Source organism: Rhinopithecus roxellana, chromosome 19 (assembly GCF_007565055.1).
Source record: "Rhinopithecus roxellana isolate Shanxi Qingling chromosome 19, ASM756505v1, whole genome shotgun sequence".
Classification (NCBI taxonomy): Eukaryota; Metazoa; Chordata; class Mammalia; order Primates; family Cercopithecidae; genus Rhinopithecus; species Rhinopithecus roxellana.
The window spans coordinates 26,553,847-26,574,605 of record NC_044567.1 but is presented as its reverse complement, the minus strand read 5'-3'; the positions used below and the strand labels follow the sequence as shown (position 1 = coordinate 26,574,605).

At 45.9% G+C, this 20,759-nt stretch overlaps 1 protein-coding gene across 1 annotated transcript; it reads right to left on the bottom strand.

Moving 5' to 3' along the window:
* Positions 1–906: 906 nt before the first annotated feature.
* MRPS23 (mitochondrial ribosomal protein S23) lies at positions 907–11,690 on the bottom strand. The gene is made up of 5 exons (XM_010372913.2): positions 11,535–11,690; positions 10,828–10,998; positions 2,636–2,713; positions 2,377–2,503; positions 907–1,359 (listed from the first exon to the last, which is right to left on the bottom strand). Exons 1-5 carry the CDS (start codon positions 11,576–11,578, stop codon positions 1,207–1,209), a joined length of 573 nt encoding a protein of 190 aa, XP_010371215.1. The 5' UTR covers positions 11,579–11,690; the 3' UTR covers positions 907–1,206.
* Positions 11,691–20,759: the final 9,069 nt, after the last annotated feature.

Below are 20,759 nucleotides of genomic sequence, written 5' to 3'. Positions count from 1 at the left end.
TGTCTTTGAATGGATGAAATTTACTTCCCTAGCAAAAAGTAAAGCATTCTCCAAATGCAAGCAATTGTGAAACAGTGATAAAGGTCGAGGGGGAAGCAGCACGGCTGAGAGCTGCTTTTGCCTCATGTATTCATTCACCTGTATAACTGAGCACCCACGTGCATGGATGTGTACCATGTCCAGACTGTGAGATGTGGACCTGCCTCCCAGTGTACCAGGAGAGACGAGACCATACACAAAGAACCACTGAATAGAAAAGCTACATGAGTTTTAAAATAGGGAATTTCTGAAGCAGCTTACTACTGACAGCTGAAAACCACTGGCTTGACCACATACACAAAGGCTGCAATCTCAGAGGGATATTTCATGTATTTAGTAAAACCTACGGAAATGAGGAAGGCAGGGCAGTTGATAAAGACTTATAGGTACACCTTGGCCCCAGGGAGGCAGGTGGATGCTGGTGGAGAACATCACCTAAATTAGCTGCCTCCTTTCTTGGCAATCCTGTTATCTACACCATATGAATCCAGTCTTTAGCTGGATATAACCATTCATTCACTTATTCATTCAGCAAGTATTTACTGAACAGCCTAGTCTGTGCAGACCTATGTTAACTGTCTCCAGCACACTCAATCCATGACATTAAAGTTACAGTTTTGGCCTTTGTGCATTAGCAATGACAGGTCCTCACTCTTACCAGAAAGCGCAAGTCAGCTTGACCTCTCAAGTGGAGAGATAATCATTCTATAGCAAGAAGTACAAAGATTCTCTGCAGACAAAACCAGTTAGCCAAGGGACCACACCATGTGTACATGTAGAAGTTTGATGGATCAGAAGAAATATGTACCAGGGAATCAAATGTAGCCAGCCCACATACTAACAAACATCAAAGCAAGCCTAGTCAGATTGAGTCCCATTTGAACAATCTTTATAAAGGTTTCTTCATGTTATTTACAATTCAAAGTAAATTTACTTTATAAGCAGCTAGGGAATTCTTTATTTAGTAATGTCCTAACATAAAAGTTCGCATAACTGCTTCTGTCAAACCATGATACCGAGCTTTATGACAACCCAGAAATAACTAAGAGAAGGCAAACATAATACCTTAGAGATCAGGAAACATTTACACAGTTCAACTGTTTAAAAATAGCTCAACATTCAGCCAGTGAGTAGCGTGAATGCCAGCATACACAGTATACAGGTCCTTCAGGGAGGCGAGAGACCTTTCGACTGGTCTGCAGATGCCTCCAAATGCTGGTCCTGTGGAACTTCTTTCTGAGTCTCGTTCTCTTCCAACGCAGTCTGTGGTCTGACACTCAAGTGTTCGGATTTCCAGGAATCATGACTACCTTCATGTTGCTTAAAAGACCAGATGTAAGTATCACACAGGTGTTATTCTTTTCACTCAAGTAATTGGCTAAAGATATATAACTACGCACATTCTGTCACCGAGTGAAAAATTTAGCACTAATATCTCAGATCCAATTCTACTATAACAAATAGTAAACATGATTTTAAAAAGTCTATAGAACCACAATTTCAAAAGCCCTAATGACGACTCACTTGTTTCAAGTAGCACTCATTACCACAAAATTCTAGTATATTCAGAGTAACAGTATTTGACCTGGAGTTTAAGAACATAAGCCAAGGTTAGGGAAAGAAAACCAAGTCTCTCTTTAACTTCCATCAGATTGGCAACTCTGGTCAACCCTCTGCATCTGCAGGTTCTACATATGCAGATTCAACAAACCACAGATCAAAACTATTTTAGCAGTAAATAAATAAAATAAAAAATAACAATAAAAAATATAAATTTTTAAAAATAGAGTATAACTATTTACATAGCATTTACATTGTGTTATGTAAGTGATTTAGATATGATTAAAGTATATGGGAGAGTATGTGTAGGTTATATGCAAAAACTACAGCACTTTATAAAAGGGATTTGAAATGCCGGGCGCGGTGGCTCAAGCCTGTAATCCCAGCACTTTGGGAGGCCGAGACGGGCGGATCACGAGGTCAGGAGATCGAGACCATCCTGGCTAACACGGTGAAACCCTGTCTCTACTAAAAACTACAAAAAAAACTAGCCGGGTGACGTGGCGGCGCCTGTAGTCCCAGCTACCCTGGAGGCTGAGACAGGAGAATGGCGTGAACCCGGGAGGCAGAGCTTGCAGTGAGCTGAGATCCGGCCACAGCACTCCAGCCTGGGTGACAGAGCGAGACTCCGTCTCAAAAAAAAAAAAAAAAAAACATGGTAAAAGGGATTTGAGCATCCGTGAATTTTGGTATCCGCAGGGGCCCTAGCACCAATCCCCTGTGCATACTGAGGGACAACTATAAACCAAGTAACAATTTTAACAATGAACTACTCACAGTCCTTCCTTCGCCAACTCGTCTTAAAATGACACCTTCTGCCAATAAAGCCTTCCCTGTTTCCACAAATAACTTCTCTTCATCTGTTTCTCCAAGTTTCTGCAGCTCAGTGTACTTCTCCACAAACCTGTAATTCCAAGCAGTCACATTTTAGGTCTGTTTGTAAGCGTTGTTAAGACACGCTGTTACACAGTATCAAATGGATAACGAAATCCTTAAAAAATAATATGAATAGCCTAGGACTTATAAAATGGCTTACCGTTGACAGGTAGACTTGAAGTTTGGATTGAACAGATCAAAAGCTCTTTGACCAGACCCATACACTGAATAAAACTTCCTAGAAAATGCAAACAACATAATATAAATCTGATTATAGACTGTGAATGAGAATAGAATAAAAGAAATAAAGAATAAGTGCTAGTTCCTGAGGAGTTAAGTACAGTACAACCCACAAAGCCTAAGCTGAACAGGTTTGTTTTTTTAGATAAGTAATGCACACATGCACATGGTAAATACATCAAATAGCACAAAAGGGTGGCCAGTGAAAAATAACACTCCCTCCCATTTCTGCACCCCAGCCCCCCAGTTCCCTTCCCAGGAAGCAACACTAACCAATTTCTTGTATATCCATCCAGAAATATTCCACTAATATACTAGCATATATGCACTATCATTCCCTGTCCCCAGCCACATTTTTAACCCAAAGAATAGTAAACCTTGCTCTACATCTTGCCTTTTTAAAAACTGAGGTATGGCTATACACAGTGGCTCATGCCTATAATCCCAGCACTTTGGGAGGCTGAGGCAGGCAGATTACTTGTGACCAGGAGTTCAACATGGTGAAACCCCATCTCTACTAAAAATACAAAGAAATTAGCAGGCATGGTGGCTTATGCCTGTAGTCACAGCTACTTGGGAGGGTTAGGTGGGAGAATCGCTTGAATCCAGGAGGCAGAGGTTGCAGTAAGTGGAGATCGCACCACTGCACCCCAGCCTGGGCGACAGAACGAGACTCTGTCTCAAAAAATAATAACAAAATAAAAATAAATAATAAAAACTGAGATAAAATTCACACATCATAAAATTAACTCCCCTCCCTCCCAAAGAGACAGGGTCTCACTGTGCCACCCAGGCAGGTAGCAGTGCTGTCATCATAGCTCACTGCAGCCTCAAACTCCTGGGCTCAAGCAATCCTCTTGCCTCAGCCTCCCGAGTAGCTGGAACTACAGGTTCGCAGCACTACCATGCCTGGCTAAGTTTTAAATTTTTTTGTAGAGATACAGTCTCACTATGTTGCCCAGGCTGGTCTTGAACTGCTAGCCTCAAGAGATCCTCCTACCTTGGCTTCCAAAAATCCTGGGCTTACAGGTATGAGCCACTGTCCCCAGCCCAAATTTAACATTTTTCACTGTGCAATTAAGTGACATGTAAAAAACTCACAAAGCTGTGCAACTAGCACCTCTATCTAGTTCCAAAACACTGTCATCACCCCCAAAGGAGGCACTGTATCTGAGTAGTCGCTCCCCATTTCTCCTCCCTACATCTTGCCTTATCAGTGCATGGAGATTGTTTCCAGTCCTTTGCTACTCTAAACCGTGCTGCAATCATTATCTCTATGTATAATTTTAGCGCACCACGTAAATAAGTCTGTGGCATAAATTCACAAATGTGGTATTACTGGATCAAGGTATGTGCCTTGGTAATTAAGCCTTCCAAATTGCCAAAATGCTTTCCAAAGCGGCCGCGCCAATTTACATTCACATCGGTAATATATGAGTGCCTATCTCCGCACACCCTGACCAAATGACATTCTCCAGCTGAGCAGAGAGGCTCATACATATAATCCCACCTGCGTGGTAAGCTGAGGCAGGAGGATCTTTTGAGGCCAGAAGCTCACCACCAGCTTGGGCAACATGGTGAGACCTGAGACCCTGTCTCTAAAAGAAAAAGAAACAAAACAAAACCAAAAAAAATATACACACACACACACACACACATACACACACATACACATGAGCCAGCTGCAGTGGCTCACACCTGTAATCCCAGTGAAAAAAAATATATATATATATTTAGACCAAGGGTGGTGGCTGATGCCTGTAATTCCAGCACTTTGGGAGGCCAAGGCAGGAGGATCACTTGAGGCCAGGAGTTCCAAGACCAGCCTGGGCAATATAGTGGGACTCCATCTCTACAAAAAAATTAAAAATGAGCCAGGAATGGTGGCATACACCTGCAGTCCCAGCTACTCAGGAGGCTGAGGTGGGAGGATCACTTGAGACCAGGAGGTCAAGGCTGCAGTGAGCCATGATAGGCGCCACTGCATTCCAGCCTGGGTGAGATCCTGTCGCAAAAAAAAAAAAAAAAAAAAAAAAAATACACACACACACACACGCACACACACACGTTCTCCAACTTTTTGATCTTAGCCAACCTGAAAGGTAAGAAACCAGAACTCTTTATAGTTTTAATTTGCTTTTCTTTTGAAAAAGACTGGACATCTTTTCGAGTTTAAAAGCAAACTGAATTTCCTTTACTGTGAACTGTCCAAGTTCTTTGTCTGCTTTTTGATTTGACGGCTGCTATGGACTAAATGTGTCCCACCAAAATTAGTATGTTGAAATCCTAATCCCCAGTGTGATGGTATTTAGAGATGGAGCCTTTCGGAGGTAATCAGGTCATGGTAATCAGCCCTCATGATGCGATTAGTGCCCCTATAAGAGATAGGAGAGCTTGCTTCCATTCTCTGCTCCTCTCAATGTGAGGAATCAGGAAGACAGTCCTACCCAGAACCTGACCCTACTGGCACCCTGATCTCAGACTTCCCAGCATCTGGAACTATGAGAAAGAAATTTCGTTTGTTTATAAGCCACCTGGTCTAGGGTAATTTGTTATAACAGCCCAAACTATGACAGTGGTCTCTTTCTTAATGATTTCTAAGCAAACTTTGTAGCTACATACATAGAAAATTAGTCCTTTGTCATATTGCAAAAGTCCATTGCGAAGATCTTTCCCAGTTTGTTGGCTGTCTTTTGATTTTGCTTATGGTACTTTTTTATACAGAAAATTTTAATATTTTCTTTTATGGCTTCGGAGTTTTACATCATGCTTAAAAAGACCTTTATCACTCAGACGGGGTTTCACCGTGTTAGCCAGGATGGTCTCGATCTCCTGACCTTGTGATCCGCCCGCCTCGGCCTCCCAAAGTGCTGGGATTACAGGCTTGAGCCACCGCGCCCGGCCCACTCAGATGATTTTTTAATTCTCCCATGTTTTCTTCCAGTACTGTTATGATCTCACTTTTTACACTTAGGTTTTAATACATCTTTTTGTTTGTTTTATTTATTTTGTTGTAAGTTCGTTTTTGTTTTTTTTTTTTTTAAGAGATGGGGTCTTGCCATGTTGCCAGGCTGTTCTGAGTGCAGTGGCTATTCACAGGTACAATCATAGTGTACTACAACTTTGAACTCCTAGACTCCAATGGTCCTCCTTCCTCAGCCTCCCAAGTAGCTGGAACTACTGGCATGCACAACCACTCTATAAGCTTTTTTAAATATCAAAAACACCAAAAAAAAAAAAAAAAAAAAAAAAGAGGGCCACAAAGATAAAGCTTCAATAAATTATATAAATACAAGATATTTTGGCATTAATAGAAATAATTTTTATATGTTCTAACAACAGTAAAAAATTTAAAAATAAAAAAAGAATTTAAAGAAATAATATTTAACAGGCTGGGCATGGTGGCTCATGCCTGTAATCCCAGCACTTGGGGAGGCCGAGGTGGGTGGATCACTAGAGGTCAGGAGTTCAAGACCAGCCTGGCCAACATGGTGAAACCCCGTCTCCCTAAAAATACAAAAACAAAAAGAAAAATCAGCTGGGCATGGTGACACATGCCTGTAATCCCAGCTACTCAGGAGGCTGAGGAGAATCACTTGAACCCGGGAGGTGGAGGTTGCAGTGAGCTGAGATTGAACCACTGCACTCCAGCCTGGGAGAGAGAGAGAGAAAGAGCAACACTCTGTCACAAAAAAAAAAAAAAAAAAAAAAAAAGTAGTGTTTAACAAGAGAGACCAGTAAACTATTCCACATTCTCCCATCATTTATCACCCAGTTCCAATGCTATCTACAGCAGAAGCACAAATGATTTTTAAAAAAAATTTTTTTTTTATTTCTTTATTTTTGAGACGGAGTCTCACTCTGTCGCCCAGGCTGGAGTGCAGTGGTGCAAACTCGGCTCACTGCAACCTCCGCCTCCTGGGTTAAAGCGATCCTCCCACTTCAGCCTCCAGATTAGCTGGGACTACACGTGCACGCCACCACAACTGGCTGATTTTTGCATTTTTAGTAGAAATAGGGTTTCACCATGTTGCCCAGGCTGCTTTCGAACTCCTGACCTCAAGTGATCCTCCCGCCTCAGCCTCCTAAAGTGCCGGGATGACACCTGAGAGCAAAGCACAAATGATTTTAATGTATCAATGAACCACAAAGTGCATGCAATGGGTCTGAGAAGAAAGGTGCTGAAAAAGCATTTAATCTCCCTAAAGATCTCATGTCCTATGCCGAAAATTTCCAAGTAGAGCAAGAACATACTTGTCCTGCTACCTTAAAAGAGTGCTGGGGTTAGGGGTCCCAGGGGGAAGCCTGGGCCCCAATTCAGAACATAATGACCTTATAAATTCCATTTTCTAGCATCCTGAAATAACAGTAAGAACAACGGATGTGTATTATCAAAGTCAACTAGGCACATTCACTGGTCTAAATATTTAAGAGAAAAAGGAACTAGACAAATTCTAGGTACTAAAAGCTAACTAACATCAGTATTCAAGGGGAGGGGCTTTGTCAGTAAACTCCTAGTGAGAGATTTACCACTTATTTAGATCTCAGATAAATGTATAGGGATGCTAAATGTGGCCATAGAAGTGGTTTCTAGCCTACTGTTCCTGAAATTTTTTCAGAAAACTAATAAAACTCTGATGGCCATTCTCCAAACAGTCCCAATTCTGGCCCTCCACCATTCCTCTCCAAGGAATTTTCTTGCATTTTTCTCTACCAGCCTCGTAGTTCATCTGTTCATTAATCCATTAGGTTCTTCAGTCAAGAGACAATTAATAAGCAACTTATATGCCACACATTGGGCTAGGCACTGAAGTTACAGGAATGAATGTGACAATGCCTGGCCCATGACAGTGCTTAATGAATGTTTGTTATTGAATAAAGACAGGGCATTTGTAATGTAGAGCTATTAAAGACAAGCTAAGGCCACAACAGGGGCAGTATGAACAAAGTTCTCAGGGCATACAAAAGGGGAAACATGAAAACTGACTGGCAGCAGAAAAGTAGTCCCAAAAGAGTTGTGACATCTATTTTTTTTTTTTTTTAGTATGAAAAAAATAGAGAACTTTAAAGATATTTTTAAGAATGTTGCTAGGAGGCTGGGCACGGTGGCTCACACCTGTAATCCCAACACTTTAGGTAGCCGACGCGGGCGGATCACAAGGTCAGGAGTTCGAGACCAGCCTGATCAACATGGTAAAACCCCATCTCTACTAAAAATACAAAAATTAACCAGGCGTGGTGGCGTGCGCTTGTAATTCCAGCTACTCAGGAGGCTGAGGCAGGAGAACTGCTTGAACCCAGGAGGTGGAGGTTGCATCGAGCCAAAATTACACCACTGCACTGCAGCCTGGGTGACAGCGAGACTCCATCTCAAAAACAACAACAACAACAACAACAACAAAGAATGTTGCTAGGAAACCATTAGAAGCACATTTTCTGTGACTAAGTTTTGGGAAAAGAAGAGTGAAGGAGGGAAGAAGATTAAAGAATGAATATTTCTACTAGTTTCAACCCCTCATTTGCACTTTGAAAGATAACTCAGAAAAAGAGAGTTGAGTTTACTGAAAAAGACTTTCCCAAACCCTCTAAGCCTAAAGGCAATGAAGCCAGCAAAAGAAAAAGTGGGTAGATTTGAATACATAAAATACTTCAGTGCCTAGCACAATGTTTAGCACAATGCTTACCATATAGAAGGCACCAAAAAAATTAGTGGAATGAAATAACCAACTTCTATAAATTAAACAAGCATTATTAACAACAAATAACATAAAAATAAATGTCTGGAGTGTATGTCAAAGACTTAGCATCTTCAATTCAATAAAGAACTCTTACTGATCAATAATAACAATAATTAAAATAGGTAAAGAAGACAGATATTTCAAAAATAAATTCAAATGGCCAATAATCATGAAAGTAAAGAAACTTGTCAAAGAAACAGAAATTAAAATCTCTAGACACAATTACTGGTTGTTTTTTTTCCAAGACAGAGTCTTGCTCTGTCGCCCAGGCTGGAGTGCAGTGGCATCATCTCAGCTCACTGCAATCTCCGCCTTCCAGGTTCAAGCTATTCTCCTGCCTCAGCCTCCCGAGCAGCTGGGACTACATGCGCGGGCCACCACACCCAGCTAATTTTTTAATTTTTAGTAGAGACGGGGTTTCATCATGTTGGCCAGGTTGGTTTCGAACTCCTGATCTTGTGATCCGCCCGCCTGGGCTTCCCAAAGTGCTGGGGTTATTATTTTAAAACTACCTAGATCAGCCAGGTGCGGTGGCTCATGCCTATAATCCCAGCACTTTGGGAGGCCAAGGCAGGCAGATCATGAGGTCAGGAGATCGAGACCATCCTGGCTAACACAGTGAAACACTGTCTCTACTAAAAATACACAAATTAGCTAGGCGTGGTGGCGGTCGCCTATAGTCCCAGCTACTCGGGAGGCTGAGGCAGGAGAATGGCGTGAACCCGGAAGGCAGAGCTTACAGTGAGCCGAGATCGCACCACTGCACGCCAGCCTGGGAGACTGAGTGAGACTCCATCTCAAAAAAAAAAAAAAAAAAAAAAAAAACTACCTAGGATCAGGACCCTGTCTCTTTTGGAGTCAGGGTCTCCCTCTGTTGCCCAGGCTGGAGTGCAGTGGTGCAATCTCAGCTCACTGCAACCTCCACCTTCTAGGTTCAAGCAGTTCTCCCACCTCAGCCTCCAGAGTAGCTGGGACTACAGGCACCCACCACCATGCCTGGCTAATTTTTGGTATTTTAGTCAAGACGGGGTTTCACCATGTTGCCCAAAGTGGTCTCGAACTCCTGAACTCAGGCAATCTGCCCGCCTCAGCCTCCCAAAGTGCTAGGATTACAGGCATGGGCCACCATACCTGGCCCAGAAAAAAAATTCTTAATCATTACCAATACTGACAAGGATAAAGTAAGAACTCTCAGAAACTGCTAATCAGAGTGTAAACTAAGACAACTCCTTTTTTTTTTCGGTAGAGACAAGTCCTGCTATGTTGCCCAGGCTGGTCTCAAACTCCTGGGCACAAGCTATCCTCGCCTACGCCTCCCAAAGCACCGGGATTACAGGCACAAGCCACCACATCCAGCCTGTGATTTCTTCTTTATACTTTCCTCGTGTATCTAAATTTTCTACAAGTAGCATGTGTTGCTTTTAGAACAAAAGAGGAAATACTCTTGCCACTGAGCTTAAGAAAAAAAGAGAAAAGGGATGCTAAAAAAATAAAGAAAGAAGGAACACATGATTTTCCTTTAAATTCCTAGTGATTTGTCTCACTCTGTCGCTCAGGCTGGAGTGCAGTGGTGCAATCTCGGTTCACTGCAACCTCCACCTCCCAGGTTCAAGCAATTCTCCTGTCTCAGCCTCCCGAGTAGCTAGGACTATAGGCACCCACCACCATGCCCGGCTCATTTTTGTATTTTTAGTAGAGACGGGGTTTCACCATATTGGTCTGATTCATCTCGAACTCCTGACCTCAAGTGATCCGCCCGCCTTGGCCTCCCAAAGTGTTGGGATTACAGGCATGAGCCACCGCGCCCGGCCTCTCTTAGACTTTTAAGCATCCTTTCATCTGAGTGGCTTCAAAGATCCGGACTACTAGATCCATAGACCACGTTCCTCCTATCTCCACTCCTGGAGAAGGCAGGCATAATGATCACCATAAGCTTGGAGTCAGAGATGTGATTCTCAGATCTGCCACCCTCCTATGTATTTAGTAACTACAAGAAGTGAGCTAATGCCCTTGAGCTTCGCAGTCTCCTTGAATAAAATGGAAACAACAATACCTTCCTTATAAGTTAGAGTAAGGCCTTTAGAGAATGATAATGCTTGCAAAGAGCTTAGTACAGTGCCTGGCCCAAAGCAGATGCCCAGAAACAGGCAGCTATAATTGCAATGATCTTTCAGTTGCTGGGCTCCAGATTCTACTTTTCAGAACTTCAGTTTCACTATGGGGAAGGGGTGCTGACTCCCTAATTTGGCTAGATAAGCCTTCTCCACAGGGCAAGCCCCTGACTCAATTTCATATTTGAATTCCCAGACTGCTACCGAAACCTCCCCTTCTTAAGTTCTGTTGCCTCCTGTCCACTGCAGGGCTGAGCACTCACGCTCTAATCTGATCCTCGTGGTACCAGATGTCCTGGATGGAAGCTCTGGCTTTGCCATATCGCAATCGGGGTCTTTGGAAGACGGGCTCCCTCAGCGGGGGAAAGGCGTTATATACGTCCAACCACAGGGGTTTCTCCTTCAGCACCCCGGCCCGAATCAGGTTCCGAGTCCTTAGAGAGGGAACAGAACGAAACTGGGTCACTTGCAGTAGCCTGCCAAAGCCCCTGAATCAGTCTAGCACAGCTTGGGACATTAAAGGTATTACGCGGTCTGCAACACAGATCGGGGGAGGACTGCTCCCCACCTACAGGGAAGGTCTGTCCACATCCCAAACCAAACTAACAACGCTCAGGGGTTAAATCCCTCTATCTTCTTTTGTGAGTCCCACCCACGTTCGGTCACGGAAAAATGCAAGAGCGGTCTAGTCAGGCCCATCGGGCTCTTCCTCCCTTCCTCTTCCCAGAGACCTCCACTTGGGGAGAGGCGGCTGCAATAATCTTTAACATGACACATAATCTCAAGGAGAGGCATCCTCAGGCACAACTATTCGGAGCCAGAAGAAAACATGAGAGTCTCATCCAGCTCAGCCCCCGCACCCTGCAGAACGCCTCGCCCTGCTCAGGTCCGCCCCAAGGAAGAGCGTGACCAGCTGAGAACCCCAGCCTGGGGGAAGCACCCTCAGCCCACCGTGGCTCGGAGCACACACCGAGAGAAGACGCTCCCTACGGTTTCCAGCCGGCTGCCTGCCATGATCTGCGCCTGGGATCAAGCGTGACCAGCTGCTACCGGAACCGGAAGCGGCTGCTCCAGATAAAGGGCGCATAAGTTGCTGGCCGAGCCGAGGATCACGGTGCTTTCACCACAGCCCCTGCGGGAGAGCGGCGCAGGCAGAAGCAAGTGATAGGCCGAACGGGCGCGCTCCGAGGTTACTTGCCAGGTTCAGGCAGGAGCACTCGATAGCAGAGCCAAAAGGGAGGGAGCGAGCCACAGCCGGGCAGAAATAATAAATGACCGAGCTGGGGGAGGGATTCATTATGGTGGTTGCTTTACTCTCTGTCGCCTTGTTGAGCCAAGTCCTCTGAAAAGGTGGAGCCACGCGGAGGAGAAGTAGTGGGGCAGAGCGGGGGTGAGGCGCAGCCTACGGTCCTGGGGAAGCCAACAAAGGCCGAGATTTGAGGTCACCAGCTCTAGGCCCAGGCTGAGCTTAATGTTGTTCAGAGTCACAGACTACGCAGAAGAAAACGAAGGCCGGAGAGGGGCCGTCACTTCCCCAGCGTCGTGCTAGATTTCGGGCCTCCGCCTCTGGCTGTGTAGTGCTCCCACTAAGCCCCTCGGCCCCGGAGTGCCACCTGCATCCACGCTAACTGGGGATGCTGACTGCAACTCGTGTTTCCCGCGGCCGGCGTCGCGGGCTACCTCCTCCTTGGAACTCGAAAAGTGAAAGTGTCAGGAACAAACAAACGCCGAGAAGGAAACGAAAAAATCTGCAGAAAGTCATCTCTCAGTGTTAAACTGTAAAAAAATATAAACTGTGTGTAGCGTATACCCTTTGACCCAGTAATCTTATTTCGGGGAAAGAATCCCGTAGAAATTAAAACATCAATTCATGAGGATGTTTGCTCAAGGATCATCGTTGCAGCATTGTTTGTAGTGGGAAAAAAATCTGTCAGACGAGAAATGGCTGGAAAATTATTGTTCATACTTTCTTTGAAACCCTATGCAGCTATTAAAATGAATGAGCTAGATCCATATGTATTTACCTAGGTTAACTACATGACTTATGTTTAAATGAAAGACGAAGTGGCAAAGAAACATGTTTAATGGAATCTCAACTTGCTAGGAAAAAAAAGAAAAAGAAAAAGAAACACCTCTATATATGTTTGTGTTTGAGGATAGAAATTCTGCAGAAGGACACCCAAGGCTGTGAACATTGGGTATCTCGGAGTGTAACTGCAGGTAGGGAAGGGAGAATTTTTTCTTCCTTTATACGTGCTTCAGAGTTTGACTTGTAAAGAGATGGTATTCATATTTGAACTTTTAATCCAATGAATGTTTTGAATCACACACAATGTCTCCTGGGAGCCTAGTCAAGTCATGCTAGAGTCTTCCCACTCAGAGGCTGGTGAGGGGGAGGAAGGGACTGTTTGATGAGTACTTACTACTTGTGTGTGTTACCTTACTGAATCCACATACCTTCCCATAAGGTAGCTATTAACATCCTCATTATAGATGAGAAAGCAAGGCCTCAGAAAGTTAAACTTGTCTGATAAGCAACTGATACAGCCAGCCTGGGGGGGCGGGGCAGACAGGGCCCTTTCCAGGACCTCACAATGCTGCCTAAGTTATGCCTAAAGCTGGAGGCTGGTAGGCTCAAGAGTCCAGCAGAAGGCCGCTCCCCCGCCCCTCCCCCGCCCCCCCTCCCCACAACACACACACACACACACACACACACACACACACACACACACACACACACACACACACACACACGGCAGGAATCCAGTGATTTGAGGCCCAGGGCTAACCTGCGGTGGATTTCGCTGTTGCCTCCAGATCCTCTGGAACAGAGAAGAGACAGCACAGCTCTGGCCTCAGGCCAAGTGTAAAGGCTGTAGTCTCCCAGCCCTCAGGAGGTCTAAAAGGCCATGCTCTGGGGAGAGTAAACATGCTCCCAGCTAAATATAGTCTTCCCAGGCCTCCTAACAACTTTCTAATTCTGTCACAGCCAGCACTATCTGCCAGCCCAGATTACAGGCACACTTCTCTTCTACCACCAGGAATTGCTACTGTAGGTTACTGCAGTCACTGCAGCTAAAGAGTTAAAGGGTTTATTCTAAGAACAAGGAGGGAGAACAAAGACCCAAACCCTCAATAGGGGAAGAACTGCAAGGTAGAAATGTTCTCTCTAATCTTGGGGTGGTCCCTTCCTCTTCCAAGCCTTTGAAGTTTGCCTTTCCATCCTGCTTCTGTGACTGAGAGCAGAATATTGGTGGGCAGACTGTGGGTACTTTCGGGATAACAGCCTTCCGAGGCTGCACAAGAAGTACACACCCAAGAAGCATTCATTCATAATACAGGAGGGAGTTGTTGGGTAGCAGGGGGCAGGCAGAATGGACATCTGAGACTGTCTTCTTGAGTAGGGACCACAGCCGCCCAAGGCTGTGAGGGGCTGGGGCACTTACACCATGCACTACTGTGCTGCAGGAGGTACCAAGGAACCTCAAGTGTCTCATTCAGTTGTTCAACCACCTGCTGCCATAGGTAATGTCCTGATAATCTTACAGATAAGGAAGTGGTGCTTGTAAACTCTCACAAAGGCCATGTTCCTTCCACTACAACACCACTCAGCCTCATATTAATCCCACTGTCTCATTGTAGATGTGCCCACTAATTGCATCACTCTGGGCAAGTTATGTAACTTTTCAAGCCTCTGTTTCTCCAACAGTTAAAATGTGGAGCTGGGTTCAGTGGCTCATGCTTGTAATCCCAACATTTTGGGAGGCCAATGTGGGAGGATTGCTTAAGCCAGGAGTTCAAAACCAGCCTGGGCAAAATTAGCCAGGTGTGGTGGTGCATGCCTGTAGTCCCAGCTACTCAGGGGACTGAGGCGGGAGGATGGCTTGAGCCCAGGAGTTCAAGGTTGCAGTGAGCCATGATCACACCACTGCACTTCAGCCTGGTCCACAGAGCTGAGACCCTGTCTCAAAAATAATAATACAGCCGGGCGCGGTGGCTCAAGCCTGTAATCCCAGCACTTTGGGAGGCCGAGACGGGCGGATCACGAGGTCAGGAGATCGAGACCATCCTGGCTAACACGGTGAAACCCCGTCTCTACTAAAAATACAAAAACTAGCCGGGCGAAGTGGCGGGCGCCTGTAGTCCCAGCTACTCGGGAGGCTGAGGCAGGAGAATGGCGTAAACTCGGGAGGCGGAGCTTGCAGTGAGCTGAGATCTGGCCACTGCACTCCAGTCCGGGCGACAGAGCGAGACTCCGCCTCAAAAAAAAAAAAAAAATAATAATAATAATAATAATACAATAATATGGATGGCAGTGTCAACTATCTTCGTGGCTTGTGGCAAAAGTAAAAGAGATCATTCATGTAAAGCACTATTCCCAGCACCTGGGACATAGTGAGTGCCTGTGAGCAGCAACACGCCTGGTGACTGTAACGGCATCGCTATTGCTGTTGTGCTGTGTCATCCACCCATTGCCACCTGGACTGCAGCATTTTGATAATATTTCATAGATTGCCTTACTGTTTTACTTTCTTGTTAGATGATCCATTCATTCCAGAAGCATGTAAACACCTCCCTGACTATTCTGAGTCTTAGAGAATCCAACTGTCCAGTAGGGAAGACAGAGGCAAATACACACATATTAAGTTATGTGCTGAATAGCTTGTTGATTGTATGAAGTTTGCTGGCCTGCCCTAACACCACTTGCACACAGAGTGGGTGGCTTAAACACAAATTTATTTTCTCCCTGTTCTGGAGGCCAGAAGTCCAAGATCAAGGTGTCTGCAAGTTTAGTTTATTGTGCACATGGCTAGTTTCTCCTTGCCTTGGAGACAGCTTTCTTCTCCCGCGTCTTCACATGGTCTTTCCTCTTTGTGGGAAGGTTTTGTCCTAATCTCTTCTTATGAGGACACCAGTCTTATTGGATTAGGGCCCACCCTGACTTCATTTTTAACTTAATTACCTCTTCAAAGACTACCTTCTATTATAGTCACATTCTGAGGTACTGAGAGTTAGGACCTCAACATACGATTTTCAAGGAGACACAACTCAGCCCCTAACGTTGATCAGTAAGTGTTGAATAGTTCCCATTTGCCCAAGCAGTTCCACGCCCACTCTCTGCCGTCCTTCGCCCTGCTCTGTGCCTCGGGAGGCTGGCTTCTGTGGCCTGCATCCACCAGCTCCTTGCCCTCTGCTTCTGGCTGGATTCCAGTTGGTACTGCCAACTGGCTCCCTCCTGGAACATAAAGTTCTAGAACACAAAATCACAGCTCTCTCACCAGGTTCCAGCCACCGTCCCTCTCCTGCCCCTTCAAGCCTAGACATAGTTGGCAAGCTGTGCCCCTCTGTTATTAACCATGGGGTCTAGGCCATCCCTTGTGGCTTCCCATCACTCTGCCCACATCTTTGTGACAATGCCCTTATTTAAATAGTGCGTGGAGGTCAGGCATGGTGGCTCATGCCTGTAATCCCAGTACTTTGGGAGGCCGAGGCGGGTGGATCACCTGAGGTCAGGAGTTTGAGACCAGCCTGGCCAACATGACACAACCCCGTCTCTACTAAAAATAAAAATAAATAAATAAATAAAATTAGGTGGGTGTCATGGCACACGCCTGTAATCCCAGCTACTTGGGAGGCTGAGGCAGGACAATCACTTGAACCCAGGAAGCGGAGGTTGCAGTGAGCTAAGATTGCACCACTGCACTCCACCCTGGGTAACACAGCAAGACTCCATCTGAAAAATAAATAAATAAATAGTGTGTGGGAATTTGTCAGACAAAATGAGGAAGAGCATCATCCCCAATAGTGGAACAGCTTTGTGAACCTCCCAGCATATTGATGAAATCATGAATGCTGCTACTCATCTATGGCAGACAGCTAAAATCAGGGAGCAATTAGCTTTAAAGGGAGAAAAGCAATACAGTATATTCAATACGCAGTTTAAGAATTATATCAGGCCAGCTGTGGAAGATCATGTCTGTAATCCCAGCACTTTGGGAGGCCGAGGTGGGAGGATCACTTGAGGCCAGGAGTTTGAGACCAGCCTGGCCAACATAGTGAGACCTTGTCTCTACAAAAAAAAAAGAAAAGAAAAGAAAGAAAAAAGTTAGCCAGTGCAGTGGCACAAGCTGGTAGTGCTAGCTACTCATGAGGCTGAGAGAGGAGGATTGCTTGAGCCCAGGCGTTCGAGGCTGCAGTGAACTATGATCGTGCCACTGCACCCCAGCCCAGGTGACAAAGTGAGAACTTTTCTCTAAAAGAGAGAGAGAGAGAGGATTATATCAGGATCAGTTAAAAATAAATAAATCAATAAATAATTATAGGCTTCATGAGTCTGAGGACCAGGAGGATGAAGGGCAGGGAGGGCTATTAAAGGAGGAGGCAGCCAGACGCGGTGGCTCAAGCCTGTAATCCCAGCACTTTGGAAGGCCGGGGTGGGTGGATCATTTGAGGTCAGGAGTTCAAGACCAGCCTGGCCAACATCATGAAACCCTGTCTCTACTACAAATACAAAAAGTTAGCCAGGCATGGTGGTGGGTGCCTGCAATCCTAGCTACTTGGGAGGCTGAGCCAAGAGAATTGCTTGAACCTGGGAGGTGGAGGTTGCAGTGAACTGAGATCACGCCCTGCATTCCAGTCGGGGTGACAGAGCAAGACTCCATCTCAAAAAAGAAAAAAGGAGGCAGAGTGCCTTCTCTTTCCTTCCGGCTGCAGGGCTTGTGCCCCTATTCTGAGAGTTCCCCTTCAGACCCCATTCCTAGGCTTCAAGGAACTGTCAAGTTCAGGTGGGAAAGCTTTTGGCCCCCAGCACACACTCAGTAAGATCGTGTGAGTGCCCAGACCTGCTCCCTCCCTCCCTATGTTTATCTCTTTCAGGGCTCTGTATGTGTTGGAAGTCTGTTTACCTGTCTGAGTCTGGCTACAGGGGCCTTTTTGAGGGCAGGAACTAGGACTTTTAGCTCTGCCTCCCCACACCAGGCCTGGTGCTTGGCCCACAGCTCTTACTTAGAGTTTTCTAGTGAACAGCATGGATAAATAAAGCCAAGTTAGGACAAATGAGGATGCTGTCATCTCCGCCTTCCTTTCACTGCCTGTCCACACCCAGCCCTCCCTCCCTCCCTCCCAGGCCCAGCTTTCCTTTGAGGCCTTCCCCAGATACACAGATAGGGAGAGAGCTGTGGATGAACGGAAATAATCCCCTACCTCACCATTCACTGCACATCGTGAGCATTTCCGGTCTGACTGGCCTGTGTGCCTCACTGACAGATAGTTCTCTTTTACAGTCCCCTGGGCCTCAGCTTCATTTGTAAAGTGGGGATAATGATAGCACCTAGCAGAGGGTTTGTAGTGAGGCACCAGTGGGTTCATACCTGCTAAGTGCTTAAAACAGTACCCGGTGTATGGTAACGACTCAATAAATACGAGTGATGGTAATTTCTGACTACGCTTAAGAGCAACAATGTCCTTGAATTAAATCTCACCTGAGACTGGCTGCCATGACTCATGCCTGTAATCCAGCACTTTGGGAGGCTGAGGTGGGAGGATCAATTGAGCCCAGGAGTTTGAGAGCAGCCTGAGCAATACAGAGAGACCTTGTCTCTATTAAAAATCAAAAAATTAGCCGGGCGCGGTGGCTCAAGCCTGTAATCCCAGCACTTTGGGAGGCCGAGACGGGCGGATCACGAGGTCAGGAGATCGAGACCATCCTGGCTAATACGGTGAAACCCTGTCTCTACTTAAAAATACAAAAAACTAGCCGGGCGACGAGGCGGGCGCCTGTAGTCCCAGCTACTCGGGAGGCTGAGGCAAGAGAATGTCATAAACCCGGGAGGCGGAGCTTGCAGTGAGCTGAGATCCGGCCACTGCACTCCAGCCTGGGTGGCAGAGCAAGACTCCATCTCAAAAAAAAAAAAAAAAGAAAAAAGAAAAAAAAAATTAGCCAGGCGTAGTAGTAGGAGCCTGTAGTCCCAGCTCCTCGGGAGGCTAAGGTGGGAGGATCTCTTGAGCCCCAGAAGTCGAGGCTGCAGTGAGCTATGATTGTGGCACTGCACTCCAGCCTGGGTGACAGAGCTGAGACTCTCTCTCAAAAAAACAAAACAAAACAAAACAAAAACGAAAATAACTCACCTAACAACATACAAGCTATTTTCCTTTCCTCTTTCCTTTCCTTTTTTTTCAGATGGAATCTTGCTCTATCACCCAAGCTGGAGTGCAGCGCACAATCTCGGCTCACTGCAACCTCCACCTCCTGGGTTCAAGTGATTCTCCTGCCTCAACCTCTTGAGTAGCTGGGATTACAGGTGCACGCCACCACGCCCAGCTAATTTTTGTATTTTTAGTAGAGACCAGGTTTCACCACGTTGGCCAGGCTGGTCTTGAATTCCTGACCTCAGGTGATCCACCCACCTCGGCCTCCCAAAGTGCTAGGATTTACAGGCGTGAGCCATCGTGCCCCCGGCCTACAAACTATTTTCATTTAGCTACCCACTCTTTTCTTCACCAAACCTGGGCTTGCCTCCAGGAAGAATCCAGTTCAGGAAGAGAAATAAGTACTTTACACCCTGGGGGGCCTATGTCACTGTGACCAGGGGAGAAGGGGCCAGCTTGACCTGGAGCAAGAAGCTGGCCTTTTATTGTTGGAATTCAAAGCCAGTTGGAATCACTCTGTGGGGTTTTGCAGCCCACCAAACCCCTTGAAGGCATACATTTCAGGGCCAATGTGGGCCCTTCTCTTCCTGGGGAAGTCATAGCAACTCAGTCTTTAATATGCACATGAATTTGCTGCAGATCTTGGAAAATGCAGTGTGACTCAGTAGGTCTAGGTCTGCATTTCTAGCAACCTTCCAGGTTGATGCCAATGTTGCAAATCTGCAGTTGGGATAACCAACCCACCCAAGTATGCCCACGACTTTCCCAGTTTTGGCACTGAAAGTTCTGCATCCAAGGAAACCAGGACAGTTGCTTGCTGTATCCACAGACCACACTTTGAATGGCAAGGTCAGAGCAAAGAAGCACGTGCTGTTTGTACTGAGCTTCACAGTTCCTCCTACTGGAGTCCCTGGAATAATCCTCTTGTCCTGATAAAGAGTTATGACCCTTTACTCTCTGGAAAGGACACCTGACTCCAAGCCTCAGCTCTTCAGGGTAGATGCTGGTTTTGTGGGGCCTGAAGCTTATCTAATCTTAGTGGCTCTCTTAAGAAAAAATCTGGCCAGGCGCGGTGGCTCACAGCCTATAATCCCAGCACTTTGGGAGGCCGAGGTGAGTGGATCACCTGAGGTCAGGAGTTTGAGACCAGCCTGGCCAACATGGCGAAATCCCGTCTCTACTAAAAATACAAAAATTTAGCCAGGCATGGTGGCAGGGGGCCTGTAATCCCAGCTACTCAGGACGCTGAGGCAGGAGAATCGCTTGAACCCGGAAGGCAGGGGTTGCAGTGAGCTGAGACCATGCCATTGCACTCCAGCCTGGGCAATAAGAGTGAAACTCCATCTTAAAAAAAAAAGAGAGAGAAGAAAAGAAAAAGAAAATATCTTTGTTTTGCAAATTTTACAAAACATATGACCATGTGAACAGAGTAAATTTCCCTCTGTCTCTTTGGCCTAAGGTCAAACAGGTGGTCACATCTTCCTTCTGGGAAAATCGTTCTGGGTGTCTCAGTGGCCAGTGACTGCCACTTCTGCAAGATGACCACCAGGTGGCAGTCGATTCACACAGCCCCTTTCACATGCCCGCCCTCTCCCACCTGGCCACCTCCAGAAATTTCCAACTCTTCCTCCAGCCGGTGCAGCCCATTAATCCAACAAATTAATCTATGCTGTGATAATGGGCATAAGGAGTTCATGTGCTTCTCTCTCAATAGCATATTTGCCATTTAATGGAAATGCTAAGAGATTGTTTTTAAAACTAGATAAATAATGCTAATGGAGGCGTTCCAAGCACTCTGTTGGATCACGGATCACTGTGGTGACGTTTTTGAGCAAGTGGGCCCTTTCTGTGCTCCATAGATTGCATCTGTGCAGGGGTGCTGCATCTTAACCCCATCCCCCTGCATCCCAACCCGACCCTACCATGCTTAGTGTTTAGGTATCATCTCGGGAGCTCAGCTGCCTGGGTTCATATGCAGGTCCTACCACCTCTTACTGAGGGTAGATGTTGAGCAAGGCCTTTAACATCTCTGTGTGAAACACAAGTA

Coding starts and splice junctions, on each gene's coding strand:
- MRPS23 (XM_010372913.2), bottom strand. CDS start 11,578: ATGGCAGGCAGCCGGCTGGAAACCGTAGGGAGCGTCTTCTCTCG. Junction 10,999..11,534: donor GTAGGGAGCGTCTTCTCTCG/GTGTGTGCTCCG, acceptor TCCCTCTCTAAG/GACTCGGAACCTGATTCGGG. Junction 1,360..2,376: donor GAGTTGGCGAAGGAAGGACT/GTGAGTAGTTCA, acceptor TGGTCTTTTAAG/CAACATGAAGGTAGTCATGA.